The sequence below is a fragment of the Terrapene carolina genome, unplaced genomic scaffold (genome assembly GCF_002925995.2).
Source record: "Terrapene carolina triunguis isolate 2854851 unplaced genomic scaffold, T_m_triunguis-2.0 Scaffold136, whole genome shotgun sequence".
NCBI classification, from domain to species: Eukaryota; Metazoa; Chordata; order Testudines; family Emydidae; genus Terrapene; species Terrapene triunguis.
In genome coordinates this window covers 11,678,080-11,699,364 of record NW_020664487.1, presented here as the reverse complement: position 1 = coordinate 11,699,364, position 21,285 = coordinate 11,678,080, and the positions used below count along the sequence as shown (strand labels likewise).

General features: G+C 45.3%; 1 protein-coding gene across 2 annotated transcripts in view; it reads left to right on the top strand.

Moving 5' to 3' along the window:
• ADGRL3 (adhesion G protein-coupled receptor L3) overlaps window positions 1–12,750 on the top strand; it is a 518,922-nt gene extending 506,172 nt beyond the window's left edge. Inside the window, exon 22 of one of the 2 annotated variants that reach the window (XM_029911933.1) lies at window positions 12,203–12,750. In XM_029911933.1, coding sequence (XP_029767793.1) covers window positions 12,203–12,270 — 68 coding nt within the window. In that variant the 3' untranslated portion in view covers window positions 12,271–12,750. Of the gene's footprint in view, window positions 1–12,199 lie in introns of both variants that reach the window. The other variant, XM_029911932.1, reaches the window with a different exon arrangement.
• Window positions 12,751–21,285: the final 8,535 nt, after the last annotated feature.

Here is a 21,285-nt window from a genome sequence, read left to right as displayed (position 1 = left end):
AAATTTTGGATGGTTTATGAACATCAGTGTCCACAAATTGTTGGCCACCTGATATTATTAATTGGCTTTCTTTCTTTTTTTTTTTTGCTGCCAAATTATCAGTCATAATCACTGGCTTCGATACCAACCAGCATTTATCTGTGAAGACATTAAAATATGTAAAATATATTGGCTGCTCCAGTTCAGCTAATGAGATTTACTCCTTTTGAGTGAAATCAACTAGATCAAAGTAAAACCTCAGTACCTTAGAATTAAAATATAGTTTTTCCTATTCTAGCATCATAAAAAGGTTTTCAGCATATGACTTCCCATAATGCTTGATCATTCTGTTTCAGTCACAGTTTTGTTCAGTGAAGGGACTGAGTTCACAACCTAGGGTTTCACGTCACGCACTCACTGAGCCCAAACTAGCCCAGTTTTCAGACCTGTATCCTAAATTTCAGACATTTAGCTACTGTCTTGGCTTGCAGGGACACTGAATCATTACAGTACTGCTTAAGTACAGTAGTTAGCATTTCAAATTCTGAAGCAAGCATATCTCAAAGGCTGCATAATAGCATGGAAAAATAATTAAAGCTAGTGAGACCATGAGTGGTCTTGAGCAAAACTACTTTCCCCGGAAGATTAAAGGGTAGTAATCATACTGTTTCTTTATCATGATGTGCAGTGACTACGCAGGCATGTTGGCAATGTAAAATAGCTGCAAGTGTGGCCCAATGGGGACACATTGCTACAATTCATCTATTTATATAAAAGGGTCATTCCGTAAGTGGCTGTTGATACCAGCTGGAGACAATGTGTCATACTAAACAGGGTTGACTTTTTGCACCCAGGCATTTTAGCTGACAACAGTTCAGGGTTGTAGTTGGCCTTGACAAGCCTGGCACTACAAGGAGGAACAATACAACCTGCAGTGCTAGGGGAGGGGGAAATAAATGAGAAAATGCATCCCATTGTTATAAAAAGAAATCCCAAGAATACACATGCGTGCCATGCAGCTAGATGGGGAAGCATGGCTCCACAGGTAGCAACAAGGTGACATCTACCTTCCTAAAACTAGATGCAATATCCTTATCCTGCTGTATGTTTAACTCTCTTAGAGCGCCGGGTTTGCCAGCAGCCAGAGGGCGGGAGAGGAGCTAGTGTGTTGTGTGCAGTGATTTGTATGTGTCTCTTGCCTAGTTCTGTCCTCATGCCCCTGAGGAAGTGAGATATGTTACTGAGGTTCTCTGCCATGGAGAACTCTGAGGAAACCTCAAGGAAGGCTCGGAAGGAGGGAAGGGAAAAGGGGGTCAGTCCTTTCCCCAAAGCCTGGGGATGCCCCAAGATCTGGATGGATCTTGAGGGCTCTGCCAGACCCAGGGCTGTCGGGGTGAAGGACTTGTGTCACTCACCTCAGCTTCAGTCATTAGACAGGGGACAAAGACTCTTTCTTGAAGTACCACTAGCCCATCCGAGACCCCCAACAGTGAAACTTCCCTCCTACCACTGTAAAGCTCAACCCACCCTTCCCAAACACTGCTCCCTTGTCCCACAAACCCCGCGTCCTGCCCTCTCCCGCCCCACTCCTCACTTCACAAACAATCCCTCCTTCATCGCCCACTCTTCCCTTGCCTCCAGCCCATTCTCTTCTGTCCTCCTGTGAAATCACTGCAATGGTCCCCCTGTCTTTTATCCCTTCTCCCATACCTCCCACTCCTAGAGGGGCAGAGTTCAAACCCTAGGGTTTCAGGTCAGGCACCCAGGGAGCCAAAACTAGCCCTGTTCTGGTCTCTGTACTAAATTTCAGTCATTTACCGACTGTCTTGTCTTGCAAGGGCACTGAATCATTTCAATACAGTACTGCTTAGAGCCTCCTCTTCCCTCTATGCCCCGTGCCTCTCCCTCCCCTCCCCAGCTCCCCTCCCCCAATACCCTGTGCCTCCTGCCTCCACCCAAATCCCCTCCCCCCGACACCCTGTGCCTCTCCCATAGGGTTGCCAGGTGTCCGTTTTTTTACTGGAATACCCGGTCGAAAAGGGGCCCTGGGGGCTCTGGTCAGCACTGCTGACCGGGCCTTTAAAAGTCCAGTCAACGGTGCAGAGGGGCTAAGAATATAGAATAGAAGATTAGGGTTGGAAGAGACCTCGGGAGGTCATCTAGTCCAACCCCCTGCTCAAAGCAGGACCAACACCAACACCTTGGCTCCGTGCAGCTCCCAGAAGCATCGGCACGTCCCCCTTCAGCTTCTGCACATAGGGGCAACCAAGGGGCTCTGCGCACTGCCCCCACCCCAAGCGCCAGCTTTGCAGTGGCCAATGGGAGCTGTGGGGCAGTGCCTGTGGGCAGGGCAGCTCACAGAGCGTAGGAGCAGGAGGGGTGACATGCTGCTGCTTCCGGGAGCTGCCTGAGGTAAGCGCAGCCTGGAGCCTGCATCCCTGACCCTCTCCTGCACCCCAGCCCTGATCCCCCTCCCGCCCTCTGAACCCCTAGGTCCCAGCCCAAAGCCCCATCCTGCGCCCCAAATCCCTCATCCTCAGCCCCCAACTGGAGCCTTCACCCCCCCCATGCCCCATCCCCCTGCTCTAGCCCGGAGCCCCCTCCCACACTCCCAACCCCTCAGCCCTAGCCTGGAGCCCTCTCTTGCACCCAAAATCCCTCATCCCCAGCCCCACACCAGAGCCCCAACCCCCTGCCCAGAGCCCCCTCCCACACCCTGGGGAACCCCTCATTTCTGGCCCCACCATGGAACCCACACCCCAACCCCCCTGCCTCAGCCTGGAGACCCCCTCCCATACTCCAAATCCCTTGGCTCCAGCCCAGAGCCCCCCTCCTGCGCCCCAAATCCTTCATCCCAGAAGAGAAGGAGAGAGCTGGGTTTTTCAGATTTTCATTTGTGCCCCTCTCTAATTAGTTTGTAACAGCAATTAAATGGAGTGCACAGTTGAACAAAAGCTGGAAGTATACCGAGCACAGGAAGCTGCTCTAACACATAAGCATCCTTCTAAATGCAGTAGCTAATGGGACCGAGAGAAACTTTAAATGCTCTACTCGGCTGCATCTTGCACAGACAGAACGTACAAGCGGCGAGACCTCCTTGATCGGTGCACAGGGAAGCATGCTGCCACGGGAGCCTTGAGCTGTGCTCTGATTGTCAGAACTGATTGTACATCAGCCGCTTACCCACAGCACTATATTAAATTGCTACGACACCAGCTCCTGTAGCTACCCCTGAGGCTGAGAAGAGCCTCTCCTTTCAGAGGGGTTTTGTTTTGGTGGGTTCTCTGGGCTGAAGCGGCTTTGGTTGCCAAGTCAATTTAGGGCCCAATTCCACTACCTTTGCTGACAGTGAATAGCGTCTTCCCCTACAGGCAATCCCATTGAACTCAATGGGCCTACTCAAGGGGTACATAAGGAAGGGTGGCAGACTGCGTACTTTCTGATTCACTCTCCCAGCCTTTCATACTCAGTGCTTATCAGGTATTTATTCAGTATATATGGAATACTTGATTGCTTGTTTCTGCTGAGGTTGCTTGACCCCTATTTAGGACTACATAATCCTGATGGTGATGGAAGCAGTGCCACTCCCTCAGTACAAGCATCAAAGCACCCACAGTAGGGACCCAGCATCCCGGCTGGCCACTGGACTCCCACAGCAAGCAATTAAGGCAGAAAATAGTCTGTGAATAGGCTTTGCTGGCTCACAGATTCCAAGGCCAGAAAGGCCCATCGTGACACTTCCCCAAAATAATGCCTAGAGCAGATCTTTTAGAAAAACAGCCAATCGTGATTGAAAATTGTCAGTGATGGAAATTCACCACAACTCTTGGTAAATTGTGCCAGCGGTTAATTACGCTCACCGTTAAAAATGTATGCCTTTTTTTCAGTATGAATTTGTCAACCTTCAACTTCCAGCCATTGGATCATTATATCCCGTTCTCTGCTAGATCGAGGAGCCCATTAGCAAATATTTGTTCCTCACGTAGGTACTTATAACCTGTAATCAAGTCACCCCTTAACCTTCTCTGTGTTAAACTAAATAGATTGAGCTCCTTGAGGCTATTACTGTAAGGCAGGTTTTCTAATCCTTTAATCATTCTCATGGCTCTTCTCTGAACCCGCTCCAATTTGTCAACATCCTTCTTAAATTGTGGACACCAGAACTGGACACTGTATTCCAGCGGCAGTCACACCGGTGCCATCTACGCAAGTAAAATAACCTCTCTGCTCCTACTCAAGATTCTCCTGACTATGCACCCAAAGCTTGCATTAGCTTGTTGCCTGAACTTTAGATAAGTAATCATATAATTAATTACATAAAGAATCCCCAGTTATCACTTTGAGGGTTGACAGGTTCTTGCCCCAAGATCAGGCCCAGTGTTATTTAAATTATTATGTAGTTGGGAACCCTGATTTGTACAGTTGCAACACTCACACTATAGGAACTCTTTTATATTTACAAATATGGTTTATTAATACATTTAGCACAATCACAAACACCCCAACTTTGTACGACAGATAGAGATACTACAGAATGTCCATCTACACACCCATATACTCACACCATCCCTTGTAGAACAGCCATCATCTTCCTCATCACCATCACCTTCCCCATCATCACCAGTGGCCATCATTCTGGCACCTCCCAAGGACTACGTCTCTCTCTCCTACCACCCCTGGGCTGGGATGCCACTTTTATAATAGGTTACACTGATGCAACTATGTTTGAGGCATATTCAGCAGGGGATTTTCCCCTTTTTCCTTATTTGTATTTTCTCACCTTACTAATGTTGAAGTGTTTTTTTCCCTATAGGTTAATATATTAATGATCTCAACTTATTAGCATATATGTCAATTTGTTACCATGGCCTCTTTGTTATTTCTGTCCTAACTAGTTATTTCGGCTTGTTCCGAGTTGTGGTGTACCTGTTAAGTTTGAAAGGGTATGAACTTAGGAAAGCCCCTATGCCAACCTGCTTTAACACATCCTTTATGTTAAATGTCGCAACTATACATGGACCTTATGCTTTAGCTCATCAACTCTATCTAGGTGGAAGGTCCCAAACATACATATGCTAACTTTTCCTTAGCTCACCATACAGGATGTGGCCTGCAGGTCCCTTGTGATACAGCCAAAATATACTCTAATATAAACCTATAAACCTATTATAATAGAACAAATAATCAAACCTATCAGAAAATAAGAAACTTACAAGAAACTATGTATAGGCAAGCAAGTCGGCTAGCCTTAGATGTCTCTCATGTACCTGTTATGTACGTCAGTTCGTTGCCAGGACAGTTCTGTGGTTGACTCATGTACCTGTGGTGAGAACTTCCCCTTAAACTCTATTTTCAGCTCCCCCAAATACTTGGGGTTTTCCATTGGGCCGTTTATCTGTGCAAAGTTTATCTGTTCAAAATTTATAGGCATTAAGCCTTATGCTAACTTGCTGAAGCTAATGTCTTACAGGATACTGGCCTGTAGGTTTCTTGCATTACTGCTGAATATAATGCAAAGCAGAATATAATGCAAATCAGTAAATATAATAAAGGCGAGCTAGCCCACTGGGCTACAAGCTCTTTTGGCCACAGTGTCACAGTGGGGGCTCGTGTTCAGCTCATTATCTGCCATGACCCCCCTCCCAAACCTTTTTCAGAGTCACTGCTTCTCAGGATCAACCCTCCATCCTGTAAGTACGGCCTGCATTCTTTGTTCCTAGAGGCATACATTTTTCAATTAACAGTGGTAAAACATATTGTTTGCTTGTGCCCATCTTACCAAGTGATCCAGATTCAGTGACCTGTCCTCTTCATTATTTGCCACTCTCCAATTTACGCATCATCTGCAAACTTTATCAGGGATGATTTTATTTTTTCCTCCAGGTCATTAATAAAAAGGTTAACTAATGTATGGCCAGGAACTGATCCTTGCAGAAGATCACTGAAAACACTCCTGCTCAATGACGATTCCCCATTTACAATGTCACATAGCCAGCTTTTAACCCCTTTTAATGTGTGCCATGTTAACTTTATAGCTTTCTAGTTTTCTAAGCAAAATGTCATACAGTACCAAGTCAAATGCCTTATAGAAGTCTATTACATCAACATTAGTACCTTTATCAACCAAACTTGTAATCTAATCACAAAAAATGTATCAAGTTAGTTTAATTCTTTATTCCCATATATTACCTCCCATATACTAGGCTTTATTCCCATATATAAGCCACTCCATTATCTTGTCCAGAATTGATGTCAAACAGGCCTATAATTTCTTGGGTCAGCCTGTTTACCCTTTTTAAATATTGGCACAACATTAGCTTTCTTCCAGGCTTGTGGAATTTTCCCAGTGCTCCAAGATGCATTGAAAAGTCATCATTCATGGGCCAGCAAGTGCTTCAGCTAGCTCTTTTAAAACACTTGGATGCAGGTTGTCCACACTTGCTGATATAAAAATGTCTGATACGAGTGGCTGCTTAGCAAGACTAGACGGGTGAGGTAATATCTTTTATTGGACTAACTTCTGCTGGTGAAGGAGACAAGCTTTTGAGATACAAAGAGCTCTTTTTCTGGTCTGGAAAGGTATTCAGCGTGTCACAGCTAAACACAACGTGGAACAGATTGTTTAGCGTAAGTAGTTAGCACATAGTCTAAGAGACCAGTCAAGGTGAAGTAGCCCGTTAACACCTCTGCAATCATAGGCCAAAAGAGGACAGTGGTTAGTAGTTTACAGATTGTTGTAAAAAGCCATAAATCCAGTGTCTTTATTGAGACCATGATTTTTAGTGTCTAACAAAGATATGAATTTAAGCTTGCCTTTTGAAGGTATTTGTGCAGGTTTCCTTTGAGGACAAGGACTGAGAGGTCAGATATGCAGTGATTGTTTTGTGAAAAGTGTTTGCCCACAGGTGATAGGGTATTTTTGTCTTTTATTATTTTTCTGTGTGAATTCATTCGAGAATATAGTGATTGTCTGGTTTCACCCACATAGTTTTTATTGGGGCATTTAGTGCACTGGATAAGGTACACCAAATGTTGTGCTAGGCATGTGTAGGACTCATGGATCTTGAAAGGTGTGTTGTGGGGGTGTATTGATCATTGTAGCGATAGAGATGTCTTCAGATTTTGCATCTGTTGTTCTGGCCGGGTCTGGTGCTGCTTTGAGTTGGCATGTATTGGTTTGTGGGGAGCTTGCTTCTGATGATGCACTTGGTGAGATTGGGGGTTGTTTGAAAGCCAGAAGAGGGGGGTTGGGAAAGATTTCTTTCAGGTTGGTGTCCCCATTGATATGGGTGTGATGTTCTCCTCTGGTGTTGTCTGGACCGGTGATCTGCTTGGTCACTCCAATCCTTGACTCTGGGAGCCAGCCTTACCCTGCTCTGCTGTGACAACCCCCACTCCTGGGCTGTTCAATCACAGCCTCTGGTATGTAAGCTGTTCCCAGCTGCTTGCAACTGAATAGCACTAGCCAATATCTCCTCTCCAAGACACAACCCTAGGAACCTCCGTCTTGCAGTGTCCAGTTATGCCCACTGGACACTGCATACTTATATGAGTTCATGAATTTAACAAAGAAATTGATCTGTACCAGGCTTGCTCTCCCAAGGAGAGTGTCGGACACACTTCAAACCAAACACTCTGCTTCAGGTCGAATAAACAAACAGATTTGTTAACTATAAAGATAGATTTTAAGTGATTATAAGTCGAAGCATAACAAGTCGGAGTGGTTACCAAAATAAAATACAATAAAATATAAGCACACAGTCTAAACTCTCAACCCTATTAGACTGGGCAGCAACTAGATTAAGCAGTTTTTCTCACCCCACTGGATATTGCAGTGCTTAATATACAGGTTTGTTCCTTAAACCTGGGCCAATCTCCTGTGCTGGAGTCTTGTCTTTTTCTCAGTGTCTTAGTTGCTTGCAGCCTAGGTGGGGGCAGGAGAAGAGGCCAAACATATGGCCCCTCTGTCTGTTTTATACCCTCAGTCCATGTGCTTGGGGAACACAAGTCCAGGCATGTCTGGGGCATTGCTGAGTCTCCAAGCAAGGTTGAACAATTCCCCTGGGGTAGTCTCATGCAGGTGAGTCATCGCATTGTAACTCCCTTGCTGGACAATGGCTGTTGATGGTTGTTTGACACCCCACCCGCACGTTGGTTACTTTCCTTGCTGTTGCCTCTAGGGAGCTAGTATCTGGCTGATTCCCCAACGTACAGCATGTTTTAGTGACAACCATACCACACAGTTCTCATAATTTCATATGCATTGATGATATACATATATGGATAGAGAAATGACTTTCAGCAGATCATAACCTTTCCTCTGATACCTTACAAGGCCTGCTTTATATGTAAGATCACGATTATATGAAAATGAAGAATATGTGGATTACAGCATGCTCCCCCAAGGTATAGAATGTCACAATGGGTTGTAGTTATTTAATGATTCCCAGTATGGGATGATAGGTGGCAACCAGATGTGTGCGGTTGAAGGGTTGTTTTCCCCCCTATATTGAAGCAGGTTCTCTCAGGGCATTTGGGTGGCCTGTTTCATGATGCAATCTATTTTTCTGGTGGTGTCCTAGTTTTGTGAAGGTGGTATTAAGGTGTACATCCTGGACTTTCTCCTCAGAACATACTCCGTGGTAGCTGAGTGTCTGGCTGTAGATAACAAATTTCCTAGTATGTTTGGGGTGGTTACTGGATCTGTGAAGGTAAATGTGGTGGTCTGTGGGTTTCTTGTACATAGTTGTCTGTAGGGGGTCCATTGTTGAAGCTGATTGTGGTGTCCAGGAAGTTGATGCTGGTGTGGGAGTGTTTTAGAGAGAGTTTGAATGGATGGGTGGTGACTGTTGAAGTTGTGGTGGAAATCTGTGAGGGAATTTAGGTCATCTGTCCAGAGCATGACTATATCATCGATGTAGCTCAGGTATATCACTAGTTTCATGGTGCTTTTGTCCAGAAATGCTTCATTGAGATGGCCGATGAATGGATTGGCATATTGAGCAGCCTGCCTAGTACCCATCGCTGTTCCGATGGTTTGAAAAAAATGTTCATTGTTGAATATAGAATTGTTATGGGTGAGGACCAAATGGATGACTTTGGTGGTGTGTTTGTGATGAATATCTGAGTGTTGTCCATTGTCTTATAGATATTTGAGGCAGGCAGCAATGCTGCCTTTGTGAGGGATTTTGATGTATAGGGAGGTGGTATTCAAGGTTGTTCTGAGGGAGATTGTTAATGTTGCATAGTTTCTGGAGGAAGTCAGTTGAGTCACAGAGGAAATTGCCCCTTTGTGAGGTGAGTGGTTTGAGGATGGTTACTATGAGTCCTGATTTTCCTTCACTTACATTGCCATGGCCAGATATGATGGGTCTGCTTGGGTTCCCTTGTTTGCGTATCTTGGGAAGCATGTAGAAGGTCCCTGAGGTGGGTTCATGGGCGATGAGGCTGTAGACTTTCTCGTGGAGTTGATTGGGGAATGATTTGATGATATCTTTAAATTCCTGGGTGAATTGTGGTGTGTGGTCATCTTTGAGCTCTTTATATAGGTGCTGTCAGAGAGTTTTCAGTTGGCCTTGTTGACATAGTCATCACAGTTGAAAACTATTGCGCCCCTCACTTTATCTGTTGGTTTGATCACTATCTGGGGGTTTGATTTCAGGGACTGTATAACTGTCCTCTTGGTGGCAATGAGATTGTGATGGATGTTACATTTGTTAACGATTTCACAATCAACTATTTTCCTGAAGCAATCAATGTAATGTTTCAAGAGTGTGGTTTTGTTCACTGTGGGGTATCCAGTCAGATGATACTTTTTTCTTATGACTGTCGGTGGGGATGTGGTAGTTGTGGGTGGTGTCGTCATTGTCCTGAAAAAAATTATTTGAGGCAGAGTCAGCAAAAGAATTCTTCAGTTCTCCACAAGCCAGTACGGTATTAAGTTCTGTGGCGGGGCTGAAGTCCAGTCCCTTGGACAGTACAGATAATTCAGCTCCAGTTAGGGGTAGTCTTGATAAATTGATGATGTTAGTGTGTCATGTAGTGTCCATGTGGTAGGTCCTGTTGTGATGGTTTCTCCTGAAGGTGGTGTGCCATGGGCTGTGGAGTTGTTGTAGTTGGTTCCACTTTTTGTTTTTTCTGTTGAATGGCTGTCATCAGGTTTTTAGAATAGTTGTTTTGGGTTTCTTGTATGCTCTTCTGGTAGGTTTCCTGATATTTTCCCTTCCAGTACGAGAGTATGTGATGATTTCTTGTTTGAGATGATCCCTTCTGGACCTTCTAGTACCTGCTGCTTAATGTCCTCCTGAGATACTAGGGGAATGGAAAGAACGTTATCACCTTATATGACCTACATCACTTCTTCCACTTGGCTTCCTCATTTTGGCCAGGTGGGAGATAGCATGAGAATAGCTTTCCTTGTGCTGTTTCCTACCCAGTGATGGATAGTGAGACAGGTCCTCTGGCCTGCAGGGATGTGGGGGAATTAAGTTCACTAATGTAAACCTTAAGAATGCGTCCATGACAGTCTAATTCTCCCTGACTTGGTTCTACCTTTCCTAAACTCTTCTTGAATGTCATATTAGTCATAAAGAAACCGACATATATCATTTTGCCACTAACACACCATGTCTCCCTAGTTCCCAACCTGCAGCTATAAAAAGCGATGCTTTCCTCTCAAGGTTGCAATTATTATAAAAACAGCTGTAAAATACAGCACTTAGAGAAACGTCTGTGAAGCACCCTTCAGTTAATACCTGATATCAAAACAAATCTGTTTATTTTGCAATGATTTATACAAATGGTCTGTTTATAATAAAACTTGCTTAAACAAACCCCAGATTAGATGGGGATAGTAAACCGTGCATGACGGTCTTGCTGGGAAGTGTTCCATAGTAAAATAAACAGAGGCTGTAGTAAAGCATGTTCATCCAGTTAAGCATTATAGGGGTTTCCCAATGCAGAAGAAAGCTGGAGCTCAAATGACAGGTAGAGGACGTAACTAAAGCACAAAGGAATTATTGTGTCAATTAAAATCAGTGTCTGGATGTACTCCTGACTCTGTGTGCAGGAGGCATGTCATGTATGCAAAAGGTACACGCCTCCCCTTTATAACTCCAGACATGTCTCACCTCATTCTCATTTCTCTGCCATTGCAGGAGTCTTGGGCATTGGTGCACCTCAATCCCTCCTGTTCTCTATCTGTAGCACATACCAGTTTAGTTTCCTACAGGCTGTAATGCTCTGGTCTAATTGCAGTTGTTGGACTCGGTGTTGAGGTGGCCTGTGATGTGCAGGAGGTCAGATTGGATGATCTGGCTTTAATCTCTATGACGCTGTGATACTAGGCTCTCTGGGCAAACTTCACCTCAGTGCAGAGGCCTATGCACCACTTAAACTCTCTAAAATTGGGCTTAAGTGGAACTTTACTATTACTTAGACCTTATATTGCGATTGCTTTTCACCTCTTAGAGCTTGTCTTCCCTAACTCAAGTCCCCCTGAATGCAACTTGTCAGCTACTAACACAACCACCCTCTTATGTGGAGGCAAGCTATCGCCACTTGAGTGCTGCTAGTCCTCTAACACCTTCCCACAATCCCCCTCATGTCCAGAGAGGACAGACAAGTTCTCCCACAATTCACTGGGAAGGAATTCCTAGAGTGGCTCAACGCACTGCAGCACAAAGAACTATGAGATGTGTCCCTGGGAGACTTAGCGCCACAGCACGAGTGAGTGCAGTGCTAGTGCGGACACAGCAGATCGAGTGCTATTTCACAGTGTGGCCACTCTCACTCAAGAGGAGTAACTTGGAGTGTAGATCCCCTGAGTTAACTCTGCTGTGAGGACATGCACTTAGCGCAGCAGTCACCAGAAGGGCATAGGTCAAAACCAACAAAGGGAGTTAGGCCTCACTTGTAGCCCAGTGACTAGGGCACCTGACCATGCTGTGGAAAATCCTGATTCAATTCTGCCTACAGGTGGTCCACACACCCTAACAAAGCAGGATTGTGGGAGGAGGCAGATGGTGGCTCTGCTAGCCCTTAGGAGTTAGCAGGAGCTCCCAACCAGCCTTCCTTTCACCGGCCAAGGCAGACTCTCACTGCCTCATTTGAGCTGAATTACAGTCCATTCTTTAAAAAGTAGCTATTTAGTTTCTGCAAAGTTTGAAAGTGCTGTTGGTTTTATTTGGTCTGGGTTTACTTTCTCTGATCTTGTTTTTAGCAGAAGGTGGAGGAACACGAGAGCAGGAGCCACGCTTTAGAAGAGTCCCAATGGAAGACAGTGTCATCTAGCAACGACAGGAAGTGCCCCAGGACTCCCGGGTTCTATACCTGGCTTCAGTGCTTAATTTGTAATGAAAGAGGTGCCGGGCCTCAAGCAATTTTTTTACTTTCATAACTGTCGCAGCAAGCCCAGAGATGCCGGGGCTACCAACGTCCAAGCCTAGTGGTGCCAGGATTCAGCCATGGCAAACCCTGGCAGAAATTAAGCACTGCCTGGCTTGTTTACACATTTGCTCAGAGTTAACGTCTCTGTGCCTCAGTTTGCTCTCTCTAAATGAGATAGTAAATCATAGTTCGCAGGGAGTGTTGTGAGGCCCAGTCAGTTAATGTCTGCAAAGCACTTGGGGATCCTGGAGTCTTTAAGTAGCTCTGCTGAGACGTATTTTTAGAAAGGCTTTGTTGTGTGAACTATCTAGCCCAGCAGAACCATAACGTACAACACAGCTCTGGGAAGTTGTTTTTTTTTTTTAGTGTCCTGTAAGGGGTCGGACTCACTCCTGCGGCGCCTCCTGCTGGTCGTCTGGGGAATCAGCTCAATCCAGCCTGGAGCGCCCTCTGCAGGCCGGTGATCCACCTTGTCCTTCGCACTGGCCCCCCGTGTCCCTCCCAGGACCCCTGGCAGTACCCACACATGCTGGGTCTCCCCTCCCAGGGGAACCCCCGCCCACTAATCCCACCTCGCCTCAGTGTAAGGCTACTGCCAGTCATCTTCTAGCCCCACACCTGGAGCAGACTGCAGTATCAGCCACTCATCACAGGCAAGGAGGGTTTGGACCTGCTGCCTTGGCCTACCTCTGGACTGCCCTCTGCAACCCTCAGTACCCCTAAGCCTAATACTAGGCCGCAGCCTGGGGCTTTCCAGGCTGGAGCTCCCCAGCTCCTCAGCCTTTCCCCAGCCCTGCTCCACTCAGGTACCCTGTCTCTAGCTCCCTGCAGCCAGGCCCTTCTCTCTCTGAGTGCAGAGAGAGACTCTTGAGCTCCTGGCTCCCAGCCTCTTTATAGGGCCAGCTGGGCTCTGATTGGAGCGTGGCCCAGCTGCAGCTACTTCCCCAATCAGCCCAGTCTTCCCTGCCCCAGCCTTCTCCCAGGGCTGTTCCAAACCCCTCAGGGCAGGAGCGGGTGTCCACCCTGCTGCATGGCCGCTAATGGATTACGTTTTCAAGAGTGGCTAGAGATTTTGGGTGGCCTGAGATTCGGGTTCCCAACTTGAGATGCCTGAAACGGGCTTGACCTGTAGAAACACCCACCTCTGAACGTTAGGGCTCATGAAGGAGTCTCCAGTTGGGCACGATAAAATCGGGGCATACAGCATCACTGGTCGCTATTATAAATATTGCTCAGTGTGTAAAAAGACCTAATATGGAGGGGGGGGGGAAGAAATGTACCTTATCGTTCCAAAATGAATGAACTGTCACCACAGTACTTTAGTGTGTAATTGTCACTTGTAAATAGAAAACATTTAACATCAACTTCTCTGACAGCTCAGTAAACAGAGCACTTCTGAGTGAAAGCTGATCAGATTTCCTTCTCCTATGTAAATACAGCTGGTTTTTTACAAGTGAGCCTTATTCTCCTGAGGGCAATGATTACAGCTGTGTGAAATGTTTTCGCCAAAACTTTTTCTGGTGGAAAAAATGCAGATTCAGTCACACCGAAACAATTGTTTTGTTACTTTTCAAAATGGCCAATGAACTGAAAAATCTGTTAGTCACCCACTTCGAGTACTGCTGCCTCTTTCCATTTAGTGTTGTGAAATGAACCTGGAACCCCACTAATTATCCGGGCCCCTTCATGGGGTTTCTCAGACTCAAAGTCCACACAAGCATCATGTAGCTGAGTTTTCCCACACAGAGCTTATATGAACCTGCAGCAATTACCGTGAACTGGGAAAGAGCCTGGATAGACAAAAGGCCACTTGCAGTTAATTCTGCTGACATCTTTTTCATTGCTTAACAGAATTGAATTTGTGGGGCCAGATTCTCAGGCTATGTCTACTTTTAAAGAGCTACACAGCTGTGCTGCTGTAGCACTTCAGTGTAGACACTCGCTACAGCAACAGGAGGGGTCCTTCATCGCTGTAATTAATCCACCTCTTAGGACTGGTCTACACTGGGGCGGGGGATCGATCTAAGATACGCAACTTCAGCTACGAGAATAGCGTAGCTGAAGTCGACGTATCTTAGATCGATTTACCTCGCGGCGCGGGATCGATGGCCGCGGCTTCCCTGTCGACTCCGCTTCTGCCTCTCGCTCTGGTGGAGTTCCGGAGTCGACGGGGAGCGTGTTCGGGGATCGATTTATCGCGTCTAGACGAGACACGATAAATCGATCCCCGATAGATCGATTACTACCCGCCAATCCGGCGGGTAGTGAAGACGTACCCTTAGACAGATGGTAGCTAGGTCGACAGAGGAATTCTTCCGTCGACCTTGTGCTGTCCACACTGGGGGTTAGGTCAGGGTAGCTACGTCACTTGGGGGTGGATTTTTCACACCGTTGAGTGTTACTTGATACACGTTTTCAGTGTAGAACAGCTCTTAGCTGGTATAAATAGTCAATGGAGTTATGCTGATTTACACCCTCTGAGCATCCGGCCCATGATGTTCACACGGATATGGCAGAATTCTCTGTGAAGAAGGAAAGACAAATGTCATCTTTCTGGTCCGTCAAAATAAAATTTAAAGCCTTAAAACATCAATTCTAAACAAACCTCAAAACTGTCCGTTTGTGTTTAGCCAACTCTGGCTAGATGGATAGACAGAGACATGCCCCTGCGTGTGTGTGAGAAAGAGAACATGAGACCTATGCTGTGTGTGTGCGAAAGGGAGAGAGAGACTTGTCTGAGAGAGAATAGGACTATATATTATACTCACCTCTCTCTATATGGCAATATATAATAACAGAAAGAGCATATGTCATGATGTGGAATCAAGTTTTTGTCAGCAGAAGTTTGCCATACTATTCAAGAGGGAAAGTCACCAGTGAGATCTGCAGGCAACTAACAAATGCAAACTAAGGAAATCTTTGCTCCGCACCACATCATCATTTATTCTACATATGCCACATATTTAACAACAACAATAATTCAGAATGATTTTGGCCCCAATCCTGCAAATATGCACATGCTTAATTGAGCAGAGGTTGCATTCAGGCATAAGTGTTTGCAGGACTGGGGCCACAGAGCATTAATTAACTTTTTCTTTTTAATTATTCTTTCCCAATTAAAGCCAGACTTCCTTATTAACTGTGAGTCCCACTGTACAGACTCTTGCAGAAGAAGAAAATTAAATTATCTAGAATAACTTTTCCTATATATGAAAATAACTCAGTTCTAAAGCCTGGAATCTCAGAGTGAGCACAAAGCATGTGCATGTGCTGTGTGCGCTACTGGAAAGCCAGAAATCTCCTTTTTCCAGGGGTATAAAGTTGTCCTTTCTCGCTCGGATGTGCCATGAGGTGTCGCCCATGCTGAGCGTTGCGTCAGTGTAATTTTTGGGGTGAAGTCCTACCTGTGGAAAAAGAAGGAAACATTTCTCTGGCAGGTTGATGAACTGAAACTGGCCATTGTCTGAAGCTGCTCAGACGTTTAGAATCCTAGAAGGCGATAGCCAAGTGACAAACTGCAGAGCCATGTGATGAATTTATTTATCATTTCTCCAAGTGCCTTACCTGCCCCCTAATCTATCTCTGCAGGAGCAATTCTAACTTTCGGACTTCAAAACAGCCACTTAAAACTCTAATTCCAACCGAAAATGTTTCCTATTACCCACCATATATGGATGTCCCTGCCTCCTTCGTGCTGCCGATGTTAGATGCTTTCCTGGAAGGTGCAGTTCCTTGGGCTGTGTGATTACATGAACATCTCAGCTTTAATTAGGAAATAAAAAAGAGCTTCTACTCCTCCTGGTTGTGCAGAAAAGGTTAAAAAATGTGCCCAATTGTACCCGAAAGGCTCGAAAACTAGATGGTAAATAAAAAACAACCCCAAATATGTACTTTATTTTTTAATAATCTCATGAGTTTTGGAGGCCTGACTCATAATCTTGGATCCATGAGGTTGGCGATAGTGAACACCATACAGAGGCGTTAATCTGTCATGGACCCAGTGGTAGGTCTAAGGTCTGATCTGGGAGCATTATTCCACTGGAAAGCAGACAGTCCCTAGTTTTTCATTGCAACACAGAGCATTTGTTTCTATTCCTGGAACTTCCCATCATATTGACCCTTAAGCTCTGAATGTTATGTCTAGAAGAGTTATTGTTTCAGGCATTTACAATTTATTCTTTATAATGCTCTTCATTCAGCCCTGTAGAATTGGCTACCTGGTAAGTGAGGGTGCCTGCTTTAAAGACAAACCAAACCCAAAAGACTCCTGATAAAAAGTGTAAATCTTATCCAGTGCATGTGTGTTGAATACGTGGCATGCACAGGTTACATGATGGGGTGGTGCGGTTTCAGCACTCATTTGGGGAGACCTGCATAACTCATGCATGGCTTCCGTACTCACAAATAATGAAGCTGTCTTAAAAACATGCTGATAGTGTGTGTGTGTGTGTGTGTGTGTGTGTGTGTGTGTGTGTGTGCAGGGCCCAGACTTTCAAAAGAGTTCAGTTCTCAGCAGCCCCCATTGCGAACAGTTGGAATTGTTGGGTATTGAGCACTTTCGAAAACCTGGCCCTAGTAAGTCATTGGGACCACATGCCTTTCAGCCTCAAGGCCTCAATCCTCCTCTTGGATCGGCGTGGGCACCAGAGTCCACTCCCATGGATCTGACTGAAGGCCCAGAGCTGAAGTCTCCAGTTCAGATCTGTTCTCATGCCTCTACCTATTTTTGTTGAGCCTGCTTCATGTGCCCAGTGCGGTGATAGTGTTACTCAAGCAGATATTATCCACTAGAAAATTGACTGAAAACTGCCACTTTATTGCACCAGGGCCTCAGAACAGCCTTCAGACAATCAAGACACCCAGCCAATACTGAACTGATCCAAAATTTTAATTGGGAAAAGGCTCTGTATCCCATTAGTGAATCCCTGAGCCATCCAGTCCCCCCGGGCAGAATTCTTATTTAATCCAGCTCGAAGTCAATAGTGATTTACGTTTCATTTACTTAAACCATCTTAACTGAACTTCCACACTCCTCAGGCATGGAGTGAATCTTAATACATTGTAATTACTGTACTCCGATTGATGCAATGCTATGAAAAGCTATCACAGAGAGTATTAATAAAATGTAAATTATAAAAAACAACTTGGTATTGCCAGAAATTAATAATGCGCTAGATTTTCTCTTACATGCTGCTCATTACAGACCTGCCTTTGCGTTCTCTATTAAAGTGAGTTATTCAAACTATTTGTATAGTTGTGCTCAGTACGAAGTTATATACTGTATGTTTATATCCCAGTTAGATGCACTGCATGGGAATTTTATTAATCTGTTATTTCTTTCAGGCATTGATTTTAGTGGCATTGCTGTAATGCTCATATGACAAAAATGAACAGATTGATTCTACACATATGGATTAGTTCTCTTACGAGTTGAGGGTAGGTAGGTTTATCTTGCACTGTAACAATAGAATTCATCACTGTATTATTTACAAGAGCCACAGATGTCTGAGTTGCTATGTAGACGTACCCTAGGAGGCCTGGTGAGAAGGGGCTGCTGGGGAGTCAGAGCAGGAGATGCGAGCTGTCACAGAGAGGAGATGGTTCCTGGGCGAGGCCTGCAGACCGGAGAGCGGCAAGGGTTTTGCTTGCTGGCAGCACCAAGGCTGGAGAGGGCTGAAGGCAGGAGGAGCAGCAGCAGAGGGCGATGCCTGCTAGGCTTAAGCCAGAGAACCAGAGCCCAGGGCCAGAAAGAGTGGAAGGAAGTGGCGCAGCAGAGGGCTTACCTGCTGGTGTCACCTTGCTGGAGAGCTGGGGCCCAGAGGAACCGTGAAAGGCTCCCAGATGAGAGCATTCCCACTGGGAAGAGTGGGGTTGTGCCCCACACTGACGGGCTGGGGTGGCTGTCCCAGAGGAGGCTTGCTGACCAGTCCAGGTGTGGTGGAAGACACCAGAATGGAGCTGAGTTTTTAAAGACTCCATGCACAGGGTTGATGTGGACTATGTTGTGGGGGTTTGGGGCTTTTGGACTGTGGTTTGCTTAATAAACTGTTGAGGGACTTGGCGGGGGGCGGGGAGGGAAGGACCAGGTGTCATGTGGCACAGAGCACAGTGTCTGCAGGAAGACCCAAGGTGGCAGTAATGATGGGGAGCACCTATTCAACAAACCTGTTTGGCAGTGGGTTGGAAGGACCTAGAGGGGAGGAAGGCTCCCAGAGAGAGAAACTGGATGGATACAGGGATGGACGCAGAAGCTAAACAGACCACAGTGGGTATGCCGACCCTGACTCAAAGGGTGCAGCGGATGCAGAGGCAGAAGCAATAAGGCTTCCGGAGAAGGTGAAGTCTGCAGAGCAGGGCTGTCATGCCGCTTTGCAGCCCCAGGAGTTTCTGCAGGAGAGGCACCTGGACACTGCTGAAGAGAAGGCTGACGGCCGATCATGGAGGGTGAGCTTGAAGAGGAGTGAGACAATCTGCGGGCCCAGCTCTGTGGCAGAAGGCATCTCTACCCATGGTCTTGAAGGGGTGGGTATGTGATCGGCTGTGCAACTCCCACAGGTAAGGATATAGACAGGGGATATCAATGCGTTGAGGAATGCAGAGTGGATTTAAAAAGTGCTGGAGCTACAGTAAGAGGTATGAAACTACCTGGCAAAGACTTGTTAGTGGAATGTAAAAACCAAAGAACAAATAGGGAAGCTCCTTAGGACAACAGTGTGAGGTAAAATAAAGATAAATTGTCAACTGCCCAAATTCCTCACAGAAATAAGAGGGGCAGCATATGGTGCATCAACTGAAATAAAACAAGGAATAGATGCAGATAAGGTGATAACCGCTAAGAGGCTAATTAGCAGAGGAGGATGTGATAGCAAACCCTCAACAGCTGTGCTGGTCACATTTAAGGAAAGAATTCTATCAGAGTAACTTTAGGGTCTCAGGTATTCTGGACTAAGGCCTATATTCCTCCTCCTGTGAGATGTAGCAGGTGCCAAAGATTTGGTCATGTAGCAAATAATTGCCAAGGGACAATACAGTGCAGTAAGTGTGGAGGTGGTTATTCATACAATAATTGTGAGGAAGGGACAGAACAAAAATGTGGCAACTATGGAGGAAAACACTTAAAACACTGTAGTGTTTCAGTATAGGCACTACCAATGATGGTGGGAGGGCTTCTCCTGTTGGCCTAGGTAACCCACCTTCCTGAGAGGTGGCTGTGAGATCAACAGAAAAGGTCTTCCGTTGACCTAGCATTGTCCACACCAGGAGTTAGGTTGGTATAGCTACATCTCTGAGGGGGCATGGATTTTTCATACCCCTCAGAGACATAGCTCTACCAATGTAAGTTTGTAATGTAGACCAGGCCTGAGGCAAAGCGAGCTAGGGAAATAAAAAAAACTAAATTACCAATAACATCTCACATGCAGAAATTGCTAGGAGGGATCCTAAAAAAAAAAAAAAAAGAGGGGGGGGAAAAAAAGGAAAGCTGATATGGGGAAAGGGACTAGCCAGCAACAAATTAATGGGAAGGAAGTAGTGAGTGACACTGGAATAAAAGGAGCTGACATATTACTTACAGAAATGGAGAGATGTGTTGCATTTATGATTGAAGTAATCAATTGTACATCTCAAACCGGAAAGAAAACAGAGAAAATGAGAATTATAATTAAAGCTACGGCTAAGTACCTACGGGCCAGCAACCTGCCAGTGGAGCCACTTCATACTTTCCTAAGTGAAGGAAATACTGACAGTTAAAAGAATGGTGGTGACTCTTTCAAGCTGAAATGCCCATAGCCCAATGAGCATGGGCAGGAATGAAAGAAAAATATTACTGACGTGACGACAAAGCCTGATATAATATGCATACTAGAGACTGGGTTAGTAGAAAAAGTACACTATAAAATCTCAGCATATGGCTTATATAGACATGATAGAGAAATAGGAGCGTGCGGAGGTGTCTGCACCTTCATTAAGGAGAACTTGAACGGCCTTGAAGTAGAGGTTAAGAAGCTAAATATTGAATATAATGCTATTGAGATAGCAGTACAAAGCAATTCCGCGTCTCTAAGATTTATAATGTCTATAACCCATGCAGAAAACTAGAGGCTATGGACCTGAAAGCATTAATTGCGGATGTCCATGCCCATTCATTATCTGTGGTGGTCTCAATAGTCACAACAGATTGTGGGGAAGTAAGAAAAAATGTTACAATGAAAAATGTTTAGAGCAATTCTTTGGAAAGAATAATGTAGTAATATTAAATGATGGAGCACCTGCCAGGTTCAATATAGCTGATGGAAACCTAACATGCCTAGATCTGGAATAGCTTCAAGCACCATAGCAAGTAAATGCAGCTGGGAAATTTACAAAGAAAAGGGAATGCACAGGGATCACTTGGCCACATTAATTACATATCAAGGAAAAGGAAATACCGAAGACAAAGATACGATCCCCACTTGGAATTCAAAAAAACCAACACATTGGAAGCAAAAGTGAGGAACATGTGACTGAGCAATGTGTAAGTGAAGGTACTGGAATTCTGTAGTTGTGTTACCAAGGGACTCATAAAGGCATTCAGCCTAGCTATTCCTAGGATACCAACACTACTTAAAGACAGGAAAAGTGTTCCCTGGTGGAGCAAGGAATGTGAAATGGTAATTAGGGAAAGGAATAAGGAGCATAAGACAGCAAAAGATTCCTTAAATAATGAGGCCTTACACATAAAAAAGACAAGGCAGTTGCCCAAAGGTCTATAAAAAGAGCAAAAAGAGAGAGCTGGAGAACATACTGTGGGAAAGTAGATAAAGCGAACACTACAGCAGAGGTATATACACAAATTAGGAAAACGAATGAAATAACAAGAGCCACGTAATGCCAAGCCTTGCCATTGCAGCGCATGGAGTAACAAGCTGCAACAAAGGAAAA